At 45.3% G+C, this 17863-nt stretch overlaps 3 protein-coding genes across 3 annotated transcripts; 2 read left to right on the top strand and 1 right to left on the bottom strand.

Annotated features, from left to right (window-relative positions):
- LOC109483815 (28S ribosomal protein S12, mitochondrial-like) lies at window positions 1-1799 on the top strand. The gene is made up of 3 exons (XM_019786947.1): window positions 1-47; window positions 693-801; window positions 1041-1799. The coding sequence occupies exons 2-3, from the start codon at window positions 705-707 to the stop codon at window positions 1466-1468; spliced, it is 525 nt and encodes a 174-aa protein (XP_019642506.1). The 5' UTR covers window positions 1-47; window positions 693-704; the 3' UTR covers window positions 1469-1799.
- Window positions 1800-1935: 136 nt separating this feature from the next.
- Window positions 1936-13580, bottom strand: LOC109483812. The gene is made up of 19 exons (XM_019786944.1): window positions 13517-13580; window positions 11601-12024; window positions 10175-10326; window positions 9794-9973; window positions 9288-9505; window positions 7478-7560; window positions 7046-7143; window positions 6577-6678; window positions 6241-6459; window positions 5968-6078; window positions 5657-5815; window positions 5242-5404; window positions 4723-4972; window positions 4319-4488; window positions 3839-4050; window positions 3303-3442; window positions 2956-3139; window positions 2382-2525; window positions 1936-2220 (listed from the first exon to the last, which is right to left on the bottom strand). Exons 2-19 carry the CDS (start codon window positions 11773-11775, stop codon window positions 1978-1980), a joined length of 3003 nt encoding a protein of 1000 aa, XP_019642503.1. The 5' UTR covers window positions 11776-12024; window positions 13517-13580; the 3' UTR covers window positions 1936-1977.
- A 433-nt stretch (window positions 13581-14013) lies between these two features.
- On the top strand, window positions 14014-16258 carry LOC109483814. Its single transcript, XM_019786946.1, has 2 exons — window positions 14014-14120; window positions 14432-16258. Exon 2 carries the CDS (start codon window positions 14486-14488, stop codon window positions 15398-15400), a length of 915 nt encoding a protein of 304 aa, XP_019642505.1. The 5' UTR covers window positions 14014-14120; window positions 14432-14485; the 3' UTR covers window positions 15401-16258.
- Window positions 16259-17863: the final 1605 nt, after the last annotated feature.

Below are 17863 nucleotides of genomic sequence, written 5' to 3'. Positions count from 1 at the left end.
TTATATAGGCTGCTAAGCAACGTTAAGAAGCCAAGGAGGGTACAGAGGTAGGAAATGTGATATTTTGTGGTGTACAAGTCATAATTTTTATAACATTTTCCCGGGGATTGATGATGAGGGAGGGGGGCAAACAGTCGTGGAGCGAAGCACACTACAGAGGCTCCACTACACTGGCAACATAATTTTCGTATATTGGTTATACCTGGTAACACTATATTGATTATACATGGTATAATTTTGAACGCGCGTCTTTTTTTGCCGTGAAAGACTCAATGTCGTTGTAGTGAGTACATTTTGTTACATAGCTAACGTAACGATATAAAATTATCGTTACACACGTAACTATCAGTGAATATCAGGTGTTATTTTTAGCGACATCCTATCTAGTTTTTACCAGGGCTCCCATACTCTGGAACGAAAGGGAGTGAGTATGGGATGATTTGGTCTCCCATATTACCAAGATAGGGGCTAATATATCGATGTAGATGTAGATGTAGATGTAGAATCCTTCAGGCCAGGTAGGAATATCTTCCAGTTTGGGCCGCTCTTGGCTTCAGCCGACAGTCATCTCAGGTCGCATGGGATGATCCAGGGCTCTGTAGTTGTATACTACTGGGTGTAGTCTCATATGTTTATCAAATCTATATCGTTTTGTCTCATAAGTAAACCTTTATATGTATATTTACGAACAGAGCCTTTAGAAGATGCTTGGTCTTGGGAGATCGTTGGCTTCACTAGGCCGGATGGCAGCAGCCTTGCCGAAAGTGAGCACATTAACCACAGGCCACACACAGGCAAGAGGTGAGGAGGGGTTTTTAATTTTAGGCCATGGAAATATAGTTTTATGGATGACATTTGGGCTCATTGGTTTTCAAATGCTTTTCAAGGAAGTAAATTAAGAAATGTACATGTAACTTAAACGCTACATTCATGACCGCATTTGTAGAAAATTGTAACATTTTTAGTATTGATAGTAGGTGCCATTGTTATTTTTTTAATGCAATACTAACAATATGATGTTTTTTTCCTGCCTTATACAGATACCATTTTGGCTGGCCCATCCAGCCATCTGCTAGCAGCCTCTCCCCCCTGTGCACTGCTGAGCCCTATAAGGACATACTTCAGATACAAAACACCAAACCTAAATGAACTGCACATCCGGGGACCACGCAAGCCCAAACCCAAGAAACTGGGGGGGACGGAGGGTCGCCCCCAGCTGAAGGGTGTCGTGCTCAAGGTCTTCATCCGCAAACCCAAGAAGCCCAACTCCGCCAACCGGAAGTGCTGTCGTGTCAGGCTCAGCACGGGTCGAGAGGCTGTGGCGTTCATCCCCGGGGAGGGGCACAACTTACAGGAACACAACGTTGTGTTGTTGGAAGGGAAGCGACCGCAGGACTTGGTCGGGGTGAAGCTGAAAGTCATCAGGGGGGCGCTGGACTGTGCCCATGTTAAGAAGAAAACGCAGTAGTGTTTTTTCCAAAACGCAGTAGTGTTTTATTTTTCCAAAGTGTATGACAATGGCAGGAGAAGGACAATTACATGCAGTTTAACTTCAAGTAAACTGGTATGTCGAATCGGGAGTTAACCTGTTAAACACAGTAAAGTAGCCATTTGGCTACCAATTTTCTATTATGATACTGCAGATCACATGGAGCATACCATTACACCCATGTAATAACAAAATACAACATACAAGTAGCTGTTCTGTGCAATCATGTTTTTATCTGTTAGAATATATAATATAGATGTCCTTTAATAAAATAAATGGATAATGGAAAAAACAAAAATAAATGTATCAACTGTTGGACTTGGAGCCTGAGTGTTGGTAGAAGTTTACAACTGTTATCTGCTTAACAGGCATTTCACAGCAAGTTTTTTCTCCGATAAAACTGTTTCCATTATTTGATAAAGCTTGTATTGCCAATATTTGATAAAGCTTGTATTGCCAATATTTATATAATATTAGATTGCCAGTCCTTAAGGTTTAGGTGGGATGGGTTGGTTACAGTTGTAGTGTCCTACAGGTGAGTAGACGACGTCCTCAGGGTACCCGAAGGCCTGAGGTCCCACCACCTGTAGTGCCTGAGGTGTGCAGAGGAGAGGAGGGGCGGGAAGAACCAGGACGGCCACGCGCAGTCCGTACCGCATCTCCTCGGTCGTGATTGGAGTTCCCGCATCCGCGTCCACCACCGTGATGAGGTCAGGAACACAGGCTACTACCTGGGGGGATAGTCAAGGTTTCAATCTGCATTGGTTAGCTGGTATTTTGGGAATTTATGTCCCACAAGCCTCAAGAATCCTGTCTATAGTAACCAAATTTTATTGGTTCCCAGAGTGGTCTTCTAGGGAAGTTTTGACTATATACTGCATAACCTCCCCACCTTGTTATCGCTCAGGAATCTTGCCACCAGGTTCTCATTCTGGAAGTCAATCTTCAGGGTTTGACCCAGGAAATCCCCCAACCCCTCAACCTTTAGCACCCCTCGGGCAAACCCTGCAGTTGTCATCCTCTGGACATCAGAGACCTGAGGAGAAAAGGACACAAAATTACAGGGAGCTACACCACAAGGTTGTCACCTAACAAATTTGGAAAGACTAGAAACTGACTTCGTGCAACTTACAGTAGGCACCAGGAAGAAGGTTAGACTTGAGACCTGAGGAGCAGTTGCATGAAGTTGTCACCTAACTCTGGGTATGGAAATATGGAAAGGGCAGAAATTTGGGTTCTCTCAAAGGGTTCCATGGTTGAGTATCCCATTGCTTTGTATGTGATTACAGAAGTGGAAAATTTACTACCCGTATTAGAAGTCTCAAAATTTTATTCTTTAATTTTCATTTTAATCTTAAAATAAGATTAACAGTACATCTTGTCATTATGTGAAGTGCAGGACTTCCGACATTATAACTTGACTCAACAAATCTCATCAGACATATTTTCATCAAGAGCACTCTCACCTTTCCTGTGGCCAGGAGCCTGCCTCTCTCCTGCTCCAGTGCAGCACAAACAGGAGATGTACCGTTCTTGTAGGCTTGCAGAACGGCGTGGCCCAGGTGCCAGGCTCGACTGAGCGAGTACTGGATACAGGAGGAGCGGACCTGGCCAGCGGTGAGCGGGGCAAATGACACCCCTGCACTGCAGCTGGGGGGGGGGAACAAAAGGGGAAATGAACATTAGCCCAATGAACAGTTGGGCTAATCTTCCAATGATTGTGACAGAGAAAATGGTATATTTACAGGTTGATTGTAGCATGGAAATTCTCCTACAGTTCTGTTCAAAGGAAAAATCACATTGCCAGGCTCACCCCATTTCAACACACACGGCCCTGAAGTGGTTTTCGAGGTGCTTGGCAGAGTCAGCCTGCAGCAAGGCTGCCCTTTGACCTTTGTCATCAGCTACAGCAGCAGGGCATGGGTCAACGCCATACATAAATGGTCCAAACATCTACACAGGAATAGAACAACATCAGGACAAGAACAGAACAACTTTGGCACAATGACAATGACAAGGGTAAATTGCTACAGCAACAGAATAGCACCAACAGCATAGAAATAGAACATCTGCATTATATTAAAGCTATATCAGCACAGGACAGGAATAACATTAGCACAGTAATAGAACAACATTAGCACAGTAATCTATTCTATAGATTTGATGTTTTTTTAAAGGTTTTGTAGATGGAGAAAGCTTGCGAAGATCGTGGTAACTGTTGCAACTGTTTCTTTCAGCTTCATTTAGAAGACATTTACAAATGGAATGTAGATGTATTTCCACTGCATCTGTTGTACAATACTTCAGCAAAGTCTCTCCTGAACCATCACAGGTTTCTCCCCAGCCCACCTGCAGCTCAGGAAATGCCCTCCCCATCCCGTCAGCATCCACCACAGGCAGGTCCAGCGCTGCCCCCACCACCAGCGGCTCCATGGAGTTCAGCCCTCCGATCTCTGCACTCATGACAGCGACAATCCTGACGTCCTGGCCTGTGTTAGTCTGTGCAGGTCTGTAGTCATCTATGTATGTCACTCCATCACCTGACTTCACTTCAACACCGTCTGAAAAACAAAAAATCAAAGATTGCACACCTACCTGAAGTATCAGTATTTCACACTGATTCTGTTTATGAATTTTCCCACTGGCTCCCATAAGGGGGTAGACATGCATCTATAACAGGAAATTGAAGACAGGAAATAAGATAACCTTTTAAGGGACCTTTAAGCCAACTTTCTGTGTTGCTAACATGCCTAGCATGTCTAAATAACTATAGAAAAACAAGCAAACACACAGGCATATTGAAAACAAAACCATCGAGATAACAAATACCTTTGCCAGACAGTTGTCCATTGTTGTACCTGGCAGCACACAAGTCCTGCACACACTGTAGCGCATTTCGTGTCTCGTTCCCACTGCACAGCTTCTCAAACTGGATGGTCGGAGCGCCCATAAAGGCCACAGAGGCCACCAAACCAGTCAGGCCTGGGGTAGTGTCTAGTCTGGCTCAGCAGTTCAAGAACAGAACTTGGTTTTAAATAGAATTAAGCAAATTAAGCAAAAGAGAGAGAGAGAGAAAGAGGGATGGAAAAACTTAAGACAGACAGACTGTGAGAGACAGACTGAGAGGGAGACTGAGAGAAAGACAGCAAGACATATATAATACCAATAAGCATATATTAGAAAGAAGTGCGGCTACCAGTAGATGCAGAAGATGAGGAAACTCCAGTCCTCACCTCTCTGGTGCAATGACTCGGATTTTCCTGCCCTGTTCCAGTGTCTGCAGGACCTGCAGCCGGCCCAGCCCGGGGTTTCCTCCCCCACCGCACCCCAGGACTCCCCGCCCCACCGCCAGACACTCCACGTCCCAGCGGCTCAGGACCCACGCACCCGTCTCTGGCTCAATCTCTGGCTCCGTCTCCTGTAGCGAGGGCAAGTGGCTGGCCAGCGGGGTGGGAGGCATTGCAGGGGGGCCTGAGTCAGCAGCTGGAATTCAGAGAGTGGTAAACATTATACTGGTCGACCTCAATGCATTAATTATACTTTAGCCAGACCAGCCCATCAATGCATGTACATTCACATAGGGATACTCCTTTTCTCCCCCTTACAATCCTGACAGCTTTAGTTACTTGGCTTTTCTTGTCACATGGTGAAAATTTTTACTTTCTCTATACCACACTGTATTCCTTTAAAAAAAATGGTACAGCGGAGGATGAAAAGTAACAAACAAAAAGGGTAGAAGGAAGAAAAATTACCATCCTCCTCCACTGTTTGTTGTTCCACTCCCATGGTGTTGATGTTGGCAAGGTCAGTTCCTCCCCCTGAGTGTCTGTCCTTCAGGTGCCCCACTGCCTTTACTGTCACTTTGGTTGCATTACCCGGCAGGTACGCCAGAGGGACCTCATTAACTTCTGTAATCTGCAACGTGGATGCAGATTCTGTGGACGCTACTCTCTTTGCATTTGAAAGTCACTGGAATATACTTAATAAGGTTTTTAAGCCAAATACCTCCATAATTTAGGTGCATTACCCATCTTTCTAGCACAAATTTAATGAGCAATGGTCCTTGATTCAAATGATCAGTTTACTTGATTAAAATAGCTTATTTACTGTTATTTATAATGTTTATCTAAGATACATATGTTTGCAGTTCTGTGAGTGTGGTCCAACCTCCACCGTGCTGTCCACAGCACCGGCAGCCACGGCCTGTTGAGTGGCGTCTGCTTTTGCCCTCCTGATAGCCTCATCCCGAGACGTCTGCGCCAGACTAACCACCCTGTCCACCGTACCGCTCACCTGGCACAGCGCTGCTCCCACTGCATTGGCTACCTGGTGGGGAAAAACATAACCTGCTTTTCCCTCTGTTTTCAAGGACCTATGGGTGGTTTATGAGCTAGCTGTATAACCAGTAGGAGTGGATCGGAGGGTCCTCTTGTGATTGGTCCACACAGCCTAGCTATGTGATAATTTCTCAGCCTGACCTGATAATGCTGAGGCTTCTGAAGGCTTGATGCTCCACTGATGTTTCTCTTTCCATCCACCAGAATCGTGCCACCCCCCACCAGCAGAATGGGCTGTTCCTCACCACTTAGCTGGAGAGAGAACAGTAAAACAAAAATGTGTTCAACAAGAAATCAAAGATTTCACACCTCCAAGGACTGACAAGTGACCCTTTACCCTTGATTTGTCTTGATCCTAGTCGTTTATGTTTGTCTATGTGATTTATTGATTGATTGATATCTGCTTCTTCCCACCTTGACCTGATCAATGGCCTCCTCGACCATCTGGTGCATCCTGTCCACCGCCTGCTGCACCAGGGCCGGGTCCAGGCTGGTCACATGACCAGGGTCGCCCAGGTCAGCCAGTCCAGCCGCCACGGCCACGTCGGTGGCAGTCAGGGTGGAGCCTCCGAACACCAGCCCCTCCCGCACCAGGCTATACCCTGTACTGGTGGGACCAACCTCCACTGTAGGCTGGAAAACAGGACAAGTCTGCTGCTACCAAGCTTTTCTGATTTCATTCGTCTTTTTTAAGAATCAACATGCACAGATTTGTACAAAGGATGTCAGTTATACAAACATGTACTGTACCTGATTTCTCTTTGGACCGTCCATCTGTCTGACAATAGATCCTCCTCCCAGTCCAATGCTCAGGACATCGGGCATGCGGAAGTTTGTGCTTACTCCTCCAACCTGTCATGAGGAACACGGAGGAATGGATTGAATGTGTGTAACATTCAAGATGAAGGTTCAAACCAATAACTTAACAAGGAAATCAAAATCTGCAAAATATCCATAGTTACAAAGAATTCCTTGTTTTATTTCTGATTTTTATTCCACTGTCACTTCCTCTCAGCCTAATGGGAGACCATTTTAACCTCAGCAATTTGACCTTCCTGTCAGTCTGCAGTTACACCATTCCTTTCTCACTTCCTGTTACTCTGCTGTATCCAAATAACTATGGACAGTAGTACAAACGCACCAAAAACAAAACTTTCATAAACAGAGGTTGCAAATATACCATTCACACTAAAGGGTGCAGCATAGACAATAACCAAACCTTGATCCTGGTCGATGCCTGCCGAGGAAATCCTCCCTTCAGACATCCCACGTCAGAAGTGGTGCCTCCAATATCAATCACAATAGCATCCTCAACACCTGTGTGTCCAATATACAGTAAATCATCAATTCCAACAGTCATTGCCATCTCACAGCAAAGTACTAGTAGTCACCTATACTCATCTCACCTAATCTCAAAGCAAAATTACCCATACCTTACCTGTAAGTTCAGTGCCCAAAAGTGGCACATGTATTTCAATGGCCTTATATCTGGTAAACTTGTTAAAGAAAAAGCTCCTTGTGAAATTAAAGCAGAAGGAATCTTCCCCTGGTGTAAGCAGTTAATGTAGTCTGCTAAAGAATAATGTTGAATTCCTCTATTGAGAATCCAATTACATGTAACAGCAACTCAAGCACCACTGCAGTATCCCACCTGACAGGAAGGCTGCTCCCCTCATGCTGTTGGTGGGTCCTGATGCAAACGTGCGTACAGGGAAATCCAACGTCTGCTCAGCACTGGAATACAAACAGCACTGGTATTCACGAAAACATTAGGCAACTTTGATACTTGATACTACACTGTAATTGATACTTACTATTAGGCAACTTAGGATTCAACCATTCAAATGATGGTTCTTGTGATGTAAGATCAGGATTACCATGAGATTGTACTAGACTAAACTAGAGGTCGGAGATCTCATGTCTTCGTCAGAGGTACATCGTTCTAGAGAAATTAACATGCGTATTCTTCACTTTTTTTAATAATCAATTTGGTCTAAAGAACAAAAGAATCTCTGTACTATTTTTATGGTACAGAACACCCTGAAACGGTTTGCGGCAGATTATACAGATGCGTCGTCACCCGTGTTAGCCCCCCCCCCACGTTATTTGAGTTTGGACTGTTACTGGAAAAAAAACGTTCAAGAAATTCTTACTGTGTTGAAAGTGTCACGACAGCGCCGCAAAATATAATAAGAGAAGATGTTATAAAGGAAAGAATCAGAACAGGGTGACTACTGCTGTTTTGTTAATTTGTCTTTATGACAAATAGAAGACTTGTTTCTTGTGTTCTTTGTGTCCTAACATTTGTACTTCTACAGTTAGTATATTCCAAACCTAGGCATCTCGTTTTTCGGCCCTTCGTGTTTTATTGCGCGCTTGCCTTAAATTTAAGGTAATTAGATTTAAGGTCTCCAGTGGACGTCATCCATAGCAATTACTTGGTGTGGCCGTAGAAAATAACCTGACATATGTCCAACCTATCCTCCCCCTGCTGAAGTTATAGTACAATCCCTCAATGTAACGTCATTTGATCCCATCCATTATGGGGTTCCCAGGCTATATCCAGCTGTCGGCTGTCTCCAAGCAGATGTAGGTGGGGGATTTCTAAACACAAAAGGTCCTATTACGGGGACATAACGACCTCCACGACTCTCATCTTTAAACTCAATCTTGGAGACCACCACAGTAACATGCCTATCAAATTTCATTAACTTCCATCCAAACATACAAAAGTTATCCTGCTCACAAGAAAAATTAACAAAATGCCCCCTGTAGTCTGTATCTGTATCTGTATAGCCGGTATAACCGCCTTTCGGCGTAACACACCAGCTTCGCAGGCACGCGGCGCGGCGGCGGCTGGCTATATTACACCGATCGACTTGTTACACCTAACCCTTGAACTTCTAGCTCTAGACATTGTTTAAAGCTATCTATTGACAATGCCCCTACTGTACTTGGTGACAGTGAGTTCCACTCTGCGATAGTTCTAGGAAAGAATGAATTCTTGATCCTTGGTTGATAACTCTGGTACTTGAATGCGTGGCTATTTCTTGTCCTCTTCTGGGCTGGTATTAGGTACTTAGTAGTTGGGACATCCACCAGTCACAACGAAACCCCCCACGAAGCTCAGTAACGAACTTAACCTTGGTCCCGACAATAGTAAGCACCACACCAAGAATTATAATCAACATTTTACAAATACTTGAGTTATCTTGCTAACAAGCCACAAACACAAAAGGTGCACTAACGTGACGCACGGACCCCCCACGAAGCCGAAACTTGTACTTGACTTTGGCCTCAACAGCGGTAATCTGCCTGCCAAAAATCATGGACATCGAATCATGCCTTCCAGAGTTATATCGCAAAATCCGCAGTTCCCCACACTCCGGCGAGACAATTTCATAGTCCTTCTGACGAAGACAATTAGCATGCTCCAGAACAAACAATGTCCATTTTCACACCTGATCAAGGTCCCATCATTCTGAGTGAGGTAGAAGGGGCAGGTCAGTCCCAGGGCGTTCAGTGCCTGTCTAAATGCCTCCACTGTGCGGTGGGACAAGGGTTTCAGGCACTCATTCAGGATGGCTGCGTTCTCCCTCTCCAGCAGCCCGATCTGACCCACTTTGTGGGACAACGTTAAGCTGACTTCTGGAAACTCTGCACGGAAAAGTTCAGCAACCTGGAGGGATTCAAGGAGAAAAGCCTGAGTTTTTCCACAACCTTAAACTTGAAGGTCTGATGAAGCCACGGTGGATTAGATCATTGACGATGTCTTTGAAAGAATGATTTAAAAGACAGAATTAAGAAATGACTGAATGAATGCAAACATTTGAAAGAAGGAAGGATGGATAGACAAAACAAAAAGGATGGATGGATGGAGGGAATCTGCTGCTTTACAATGTATTATGTTGTTGCCATTGAAATAAATGACAGAAATAGTTTTATTAAGATTTCTGATGAGTCCCACTTTCTCCTCCTGCTTCTGTGGCGCGACGGGTGAGAAGACTCCAGCAATGACCACATTCCTCCCGCCCTCCTTCCGGATGGTCCTGATGCAGGTTCTCAGCTCCTCCTCATCCAGGGATGAGATCTCCTGGCCATCGAACTGCAGACCCCCGTTTACCAGGTGGTATGACCCACAGACCACCTGCAAGAATGAACAAATGAAGAGGCATGAGCTTCCTAGCATTTTACACTGACCAGATTTCTTAAACTGCAGTTTCCGCACTAATTTCTCAGATTTGCCCCCAAATTACCAGAAGTCTATTTAAGAGGAAGATGTGCTAAGGTTTGAAGGGCCCAAAATCTATTTTTTTAAAGTTTACAAGGGTCTAAGACATACTAGTACCTTCTTCAGGTCCAGAGGGAAGTCACAGAAAGGAGGCAGTGCCCGGGAGGCAGTCCCACACAGCCGCACCACCGACACAGGGACCAGGTCTCTCCTCTGCACCAAGGCATTCACGAAATGGGTGGTGCCAATGTTCACTCTAGATATGGTACCTAGCATAGAATACAAGGTAAATAGACAACTACTAAGTATGTATGTCTCCGGTTGTAGGTCTAGTTGTAGGTCTGGTTGTAAGGAAACATACTTAATTAAGGACCACAAAGTTAGCCATCGGGCCCCAGACCACAGTTCAGTGCATGCTGGTGGCATGCGGTAGAGTCATTGAGAGGGGGAAATGCAGACACCTTGAAGAGCATTGTTACCTTCATAAGAAATGGAGGTATTGTTTTTGATGTGTATGTATGTGGATGTGTATGTTTCCACACATTTGTAGTCATCATAACTTCAGAACACCTTCATGGATTTTGATGATATTTGGTACATTTGTAGGTCATAGGAAGATAAAGGTCAAGGTCAAATATGGGCCTCCTGGGGGCTGACCTTGGTACTGTAGCAGAACTTGGTACTGAAGCAGAACCAGTTTTTGTATCTTTTGTCCTGAACATGCTATGGTCTTGGATTGTTGATGACAGATAGCTGTTCCTGTCAGGAATAAGTCGTATGGGTTTTTGTCCCCCTAGCAGCTTGTTCTGTAACTACAAGGGAGTTTCTGGCAAAATCTTTTCACCAGATAAGTCCAGAAAGGAACAACATATTCTCATCATTTTGGTATGTAGGTACATGTAGCTTATAGAGAGATGTAACATAATTAAATGCAAATTGTACAATTGAAGATCTGATTATAGGATATTCTGTAATTACAGTGTTTTACATAACAGTACTTCCATACATGTATGTAATTTATGGCAGGTGGAATATAGACAGATACTAATCATGCAAATAATGACCTAATTTGCATAATTAATGTAAAATTGCTGTGATTTCTTAATGGTGAATGATAGGATTTTTTTACCTTGTGACATGTGTTAGTAAACATCACTATGCATATATTATGTTAATATAGAGGACATTTGCATAATTAATGAGGACATGTTGAATTGAAGGATTGGAATTTGAGTTTAGAAAACCATGAATTAATTAGATTGGTAATTACGACCTTATTTCCATGATCAATGAGACAGATAAAAAACATTTACATTATGTCTAACAGTTACATATTTCATGGAGGTATGAAGTTTGTTTACAGAGGAGGCAAAAGTGACCCGAAAGATGGAAGATGGCACCTGTATGACGTCAATTCCAACATGGCAGCGACTCCGAGTGACAACAATACAGACAAACATGTACTTGTACTAGTAGTACATGTAGTTAACTTCCAGTATAACCGCCCTTCGGCGTAACGCACCAGCTGCACACACACACACACCTTGCCAGTTCTTGTCCTTGAGCTGCACCAGTACCTCCCTGACGGCCCGTGCCACACCTGTGGTGACATCCCGTGTGGTCACCTGTTTACTCCAGCACACGACCTGGTCCCCCTGTAGCACCACTGCGTCCGTGTTCGTGCCACCCACGTCCACTCCGATAGAGTACAGCGCCATGGCCGAGATATGGAGGGAGGGGTGACGAGACAGCTAGGGGTCTGCGCACAAAGTTTGATCAGGAACTCTAAAGTTGTCGTCACGGGCGGCGGGTTGTTTTTGCCGCTTGCTTCGATTCGGCTGCTAGTCTCTTGTGCTTTCGTTGTTGTTGTTTGAAGTCTAATATATCGCTAGACGTGGACTCTTGGTGCTGGTTTACGCTTGCTTTCTTCGCTTTGTTACTGATGTCAAAAGGTCAAGGCTTTGCAGCTAAGGAACGTAGAAACAACAGATCTGGTCAAGGGTATTATATCATCAGTTTAACGTTACCTTCGGATCTAACCACTAAGTTTGTCTTTTGTTTACTTGTAGGGTGGCTATTCTTTTATATCACACTTTAAACTTTCAACTTTGACCATCTCTTTGCTCATCAAGCAGATGTGGATCTGTTACGTCATGCGATATGAAACCGCGGACAGGCTGTAGTCAACACGCGCGAAACGTTTGAACGGCTCGTTGTCCGTAGTAGACTCGCTTGTCAGTTTAAATCTTTTCAGTCGTTCGTCACGGCTAGCTTTCGTAAAAATATGCATCAGTCTTCCATATATTATGGCCTTAACGTTAACGGGGTGTTACGTATTTTTTTTACTTGCCTGTGGAATAGGCAAAGTAAACAACGTTTAGTAATCTGACAATGGTGACTTTAGTTAGCCTCCCTAGCAGGCTTTGTGGCGGGGGGGGGGGCATTCACTTCAATGCGCTTTTTTCTTCTTCAATGAAGGCATAACGTTAACGTCATCGTTGCCACTTCTATAGAAAAAAAGAAAGGCACAAAGGAGTTAACGTTAACTAAATCTCTGTAACTGCCAGAGCTGTGACAAATTGGAACTTTTTGTTTGAAATCTTAGGTCCCTTGGGAATAGGTTAATTTGCATGTTTCCGCACGTCCGTCTCAAAGTAATGAATGACTGAATACTATGGGGGTGTCTTTGGATGCTAAATGAGCACCGTGAGTAACCAGGTCAGTTTTGGCTCGTTGCTGTTACGTATTTACGGTGACGTTAGTAGCGGTATGGTTATCAATAAACGTGAACGGGTTTTCTGCGCGTGAAAAACTTGCGCGTGAAAAATTTGCATGTGAAAAATAAAAGTCCCTAAAATATGTTAAAAATATGCAGCACCAAATTCTTAGGCAGGAAAATGTATGTGATCCTGTGATAAGATAGAAGCTTTATTCAATATTTTCTCAAACAGATTTTTCCCGTGCAAATTTCAGACATTTTTTGCGCTTGGAAACTTAAAACTTTGAAAATCACCTAAAATCACTGAAAATCAAAGAAGGCTAACGTTATATAGTCTGGAATGCAATAGAATGACATTCATGTCTTTTTACCAGCTTTTCATGGATATCAGCTAACATTAATTTGCATATCATCACGCGCAGATTTTTCACGCGCACAAAAAAACCCCATCCCTTTAACTGTTATTTCGTAGCAATGGCAAATCCCGAGTGAAGCAAGCCTGATAGGCATGCCCCACGGTGCAAAACTGGACCTTGTCCAACGGGATCCTAAAAATACCCGAGTGACCCTCTCAGTATGCCACAAAGAGCTGCTAACCCTTGTTACATTTCGTGATTTTTATCCTATTTCGCCCATATTTGCACTCTTCTATGCAAAATTGTCCCAGATTGTGCGGTCCCGTTATGCCTTATGGGGATAATTTTTGTGTTTATTGTTGAAATATGTCTTGTCAGTATTACCTTGATAACCTATTTGTCCTTGGCCCTCGGCAGGTTGTATTCGATTTGTAACCTTGTCCACGCCCATATATGGCGTTGTTTTGGTTGCCTGGTGCATGCCGGGACGTCGGTCAATGGCCCCCAGATAGGAGGTCAATGAACCAAAATGCGCATTACGTGACGTGAATTGCGCAACACGCAGCAACTGGAGAGGTTGAACATAACCCAGTTGTCTCTGCTGCGATTCTGACGCTCCAAACTTCACGTTTTACCTTTACAAATGCAGGAAGTCTGCGAAGCGCTCGGATTCTGACAACCGTTTGTACAATATCCGAGAGAAAGTGGTTTATCGCAAAACGCTCCACGTCGGATGACCCAGTTTCTGTGTCCCACGTGACCCATGTGAGCCTATCACAGGATCGGTTACGTCCATAGCGCATACGCAATGAGCTGTTGCTTACGTAAGACGCCACCGAGCTTCTGCATGCTGCTGCAACGTGAGGTCTGACCAGTGCCCTGGGTAAATAGGTCACTCCAAATCACGCGAATTTAGCGTGCTTCTTACCCGTCAGAGCCTACTTGGACATCCACAGCTGTTCCAAGGAGTACTGGTTCCTAAATCGAGGTAAAACTGTAGATAACACGGTCTATATCTGGTGTTTCATGCTATTTTTCTGGTTTCCAGTAGCCGATTGGGAGTATTTTGACCGGTTGTTAAGTAATCGTTACCTAACGTCGCCATATTTGTCAACCGAGGTCATTCAACCCGTTGTATTATTCCCAAGGGACCTGTTTGTCCAGTTTTCTAATACGTGACCCCAAAACCAAGGCAAACTGAGGAGGAATATGGCCGCATTGGTGCCACATCTATTTTGTCTCATTTTAGTCCGCCATGATAGTCCCCATGCTAAAACCGTGGCCTGACCTACTTTTCAGACGACCCGGTTGATGATTTGATTATACGACCGCCGGCTTGCCAGTCAGTCAGCTATGGCCGAGACAAGGGAGGCAGAAGCTAGCGACGGGAGGGAAGAGAAGCAACTCTACGGGTTCCACGCCAGCACCACCTACACGGGGCATCCGTCCCTTCCTAACGGCCGGTCGTCGGATTCCCCTGAAGCCGGGCAGGAGGCGGAGAAGCACTTCTCGGCAAGGGAGGATGCTGGAGAGCAGTCCCGCCGGCTGTCGGAAGAGGGCGCCGTAGATCTGAGCGCGAGCCGCCCAGGACGTGGAGGGGGAGGTCGGTCCCACGCCGCCACTCAAGCCGACGAAGACAGCCTCGGTGGGAACAGCTTCGACTCCTCCTCTGTTGACGATCAGCAAGATTCTCCGAGAGATGGATCTCCCGACGACAAAGCGGAGGAACGCCGCCACCAGAGCTACCTGGAAGGATACCGCCACCCCCATCCAGACGCCCTGCGGGCGGGCATCCCCACCACCCCCGTGCACCTGGTGTACCCAGGGATCGGGTACGTCCAGGTGCAGATGCCGGTGGATCTTCGCGGGCAGCCCGTGGCGTTCCTCCAGCCTGGCCTGAATGGCGGAGTCCCCCACACCGGCCCGTCCACCTCTGCGGCTTCCTCGGTGACCATGCTGGAGGAGCTGCGGAAGAGGGTCCATGGCGGGCTCGATGTCAGCAAGCCGCCTCAGCCTCGGAAGAAAGCGCGCAACGTGCCTGAGGGCGAGAAGGATAACTCCTACTGGGAGCGCCGGCGGAAAAACAACGAGGCTGCCAAGAGGTCCAGGGAGGCGCGAAAGGCCAAGGAGGGAGAGATCGCCGTCAGGGCCGTCCTGCTGGAGGAGGAAAACATCAAATTGCGCGCACAGGTGGGAGAACTGAAGCAGGAGACCGAGCGGCTCAGAGCGCTGCTGTACGCCTCGTCCCCAGGAAAGGGAGAGAAATGATCCAGCCCCCGAACGCCTCGTCCCCAGGGTAGGACGAAAAATGAACCTGGTCTCAGCAATACCTCAATACCGTGTTGGGCAGGCTAGGACTTGTACAGGACAGGTCACCGTGACCTGTATGTAAAGGGGGAGGGAGAAACTGTTCAAAAAGACATCTTTATTGTGTTCTTTTTAACACTGGTTTTAAAATCACAGCACCACAATGATGTACAATTCTAACAGTTTTGAGCAACTTTATGATGCATTATCTGAATGGAACTTTTGTACCATTTTGATACACTAGTTATACGCTTCTCAGCAAAATGACCGACTTCTAAGTCCAAGTCTATTCCGAATTCTAAGTCACCAGACAGTGAAATGAACATCCTGAAGTTGGCCGTTTACCTCATTAATTAAGGCTGGACAGGTTCAGCATCATTAACAGGTGGAATATTGTCCAGCAGTCGGTCAGTCCCGGACTCGGGTCCATCAGGTCTGTAGAGAAAGGGGAGGTGAAGGTCTCGCGCCGACACCACCTTCCAGGTCGCCGCCTGAACGCACAAATGACCTATTCTTCAAATATATATTATATATACAAGTATATTGTTATTGCTATATTAATATATGTAGGACGTAGAACTGATATTTGACTAATGCTAAGGTGATTGTACATTCTAACGTGTGTTAAGAACAAGGTTGTTGATATGAATGTTACTATGCGTTTTGATCGGCAGAGTCTGCCAGAGATTTTGTACGGATAGTTTTGTTCATTTTGTTGTACATTCCAGTGATTTGGTGACTTAATACGACTTACAGAATTTACCTCATCATGTACCTAGGTGTGAAGGGCACTCCTGTGCGCTCTGTCAAAAAAATCAACTGAAAACGTCCCACGTGTATGTAGCGTTTATGAACATCTGAGCTCCAAAGTAAAAGTTGCAAACTGCAGACCATTAAACTTTCACCCCAAGTAGAAGTTTGAAGGGACGATTGCAACACCCATGCTGTTTGAAGAGCTTCCGGCGGGGAGGGGGGGGGGGCTGTGTGTCTGAAAAAGCCGGAGAAGTTAGCGTTTTTCCTCTCAACGTCTGCTTGGAGATTACGGATGCTGGAGCCCGTTCTGCTACGGGAAGCGCTACGCGAACGCTACAAGGCGGTTTCAGTCAACGGGGCACCGTGCGTTAGAAAATGAGATATATGCTATGGTATACACGGTTCCCAATACTCGCATTGCGCTTTTTGCTACAGAAAGGGGGATAATGACAAAAAAATGTTTCACAAATTTACGGGAAAAGTCCTTCCAGTATCCGCACCTTGCCAATGTTGAACGCACATGCGTCCCCAAACATTTAGGTTATGATGACCTCACTTTTAGGTTGTCGTGTAATTTGCTAAGAAAATTACTGTAGAGCATCAGAGAATGTGAATTCTGTTAGGAGCCACACGCCGAGGTGCTAGCTTGCCCCGCCTCTCACGCAACATGTCACCCCTACTTTAGTATTGCAAAAGAACCGTTGCCAGGAAAAATGACTTCAACGCTGTTATTATAGTGTTAATCTATTGTCAATGTTTGAACACGAATACAAAGTACGTTCTCTTTGCTTTTCCTCTCATGATTTGGTCCTCGTCAGAAACCATGCTCTCATTGGTCGACAGATCTGTAATACATGTAGTTACTTTCAGTTCGCTTCAGAGACGCCTCCCAGCGGATGTAGTTGTCAATACAGATCTACTTGCACTTCTGTCTTTCTTTCCTGATCTTGAATGAAGGTGTTGGGAGGACGGTTGTACCGTTTTACTGACATGCTACCATGCTTGTCTTGTTGTGGAAGGTTGATATTCAATTAAATGTGTGGTCAGATGCCCATAAAAAGGAATATACAGCAAGGGACTCCAAACACTAAAACAATTTACTGAAGCTTGTTGTCAACAAATACAGCTCAGGTCATTCGGACAATGTTCAACGACCCTCCCTCCCAACATGTGCTTGGAGATTAGGGGCCACCCACCAACCATAACCCCCCGAACAAATGACCGGTGCTGAGCTACTGTCGTGGTCCCTAAAGAATCACCATAATACCGCTCACGGCGGTCGGCCTAGAACGGCCTGGTGGAGGATGAAAGCTCATCTCGTGATCGCAACTTTTAATTATAAAGCTGTAGAAATTGTCCCAATGCGATGTATTACATTTGTCAAAGGACTGGAGAGACTAATCTCCAAGCAGATCTTATGGTGGCAGCAAGACAGTATCATTTGCAGGGTAGTATCCAATCATCATCATCATCATCCGTCGTCCCTGTCGGGCGGGGTTAGCTGCTGCACAACTGCACTCCACAGGGATCTGTCGGTATCCAATACCATTACAGAAAATGTAATAAAAACGCCTAAAACAAGTCAAAAAAGCCGGAGCCTAATCTCCTTGTATGAGGAGACCATGTTTGGGTATCCTTCGATCGTGTGGTAAAATGAGCTGAATGGTTAGC

The sequence above is a fragment of the Branchiostoma belcheri genome, unplaced genomic scaffold (assembly GCF_001625305.1).
Source record: "Branchiostoma belcheri isolate BF01 breed outbred unplaced genomic scaffold, Haploidv18h27 scaffold66, whole genome shotgun sequence".
In the NCBI taxonomy this organism is placed as follows: domain Eukaryota; kingdom Metazoa; phylum Chordata; class Leptocardii; order Amphioxiformes; family Branchiostomatidae; genus Branchiostoma; species Branchiostoma belcheri.
The sequence above is the reverse complement of the archived record's forward strand: the minus strand, read 5'-3'. Positions and strand labels throughout refer to the sequence as shown.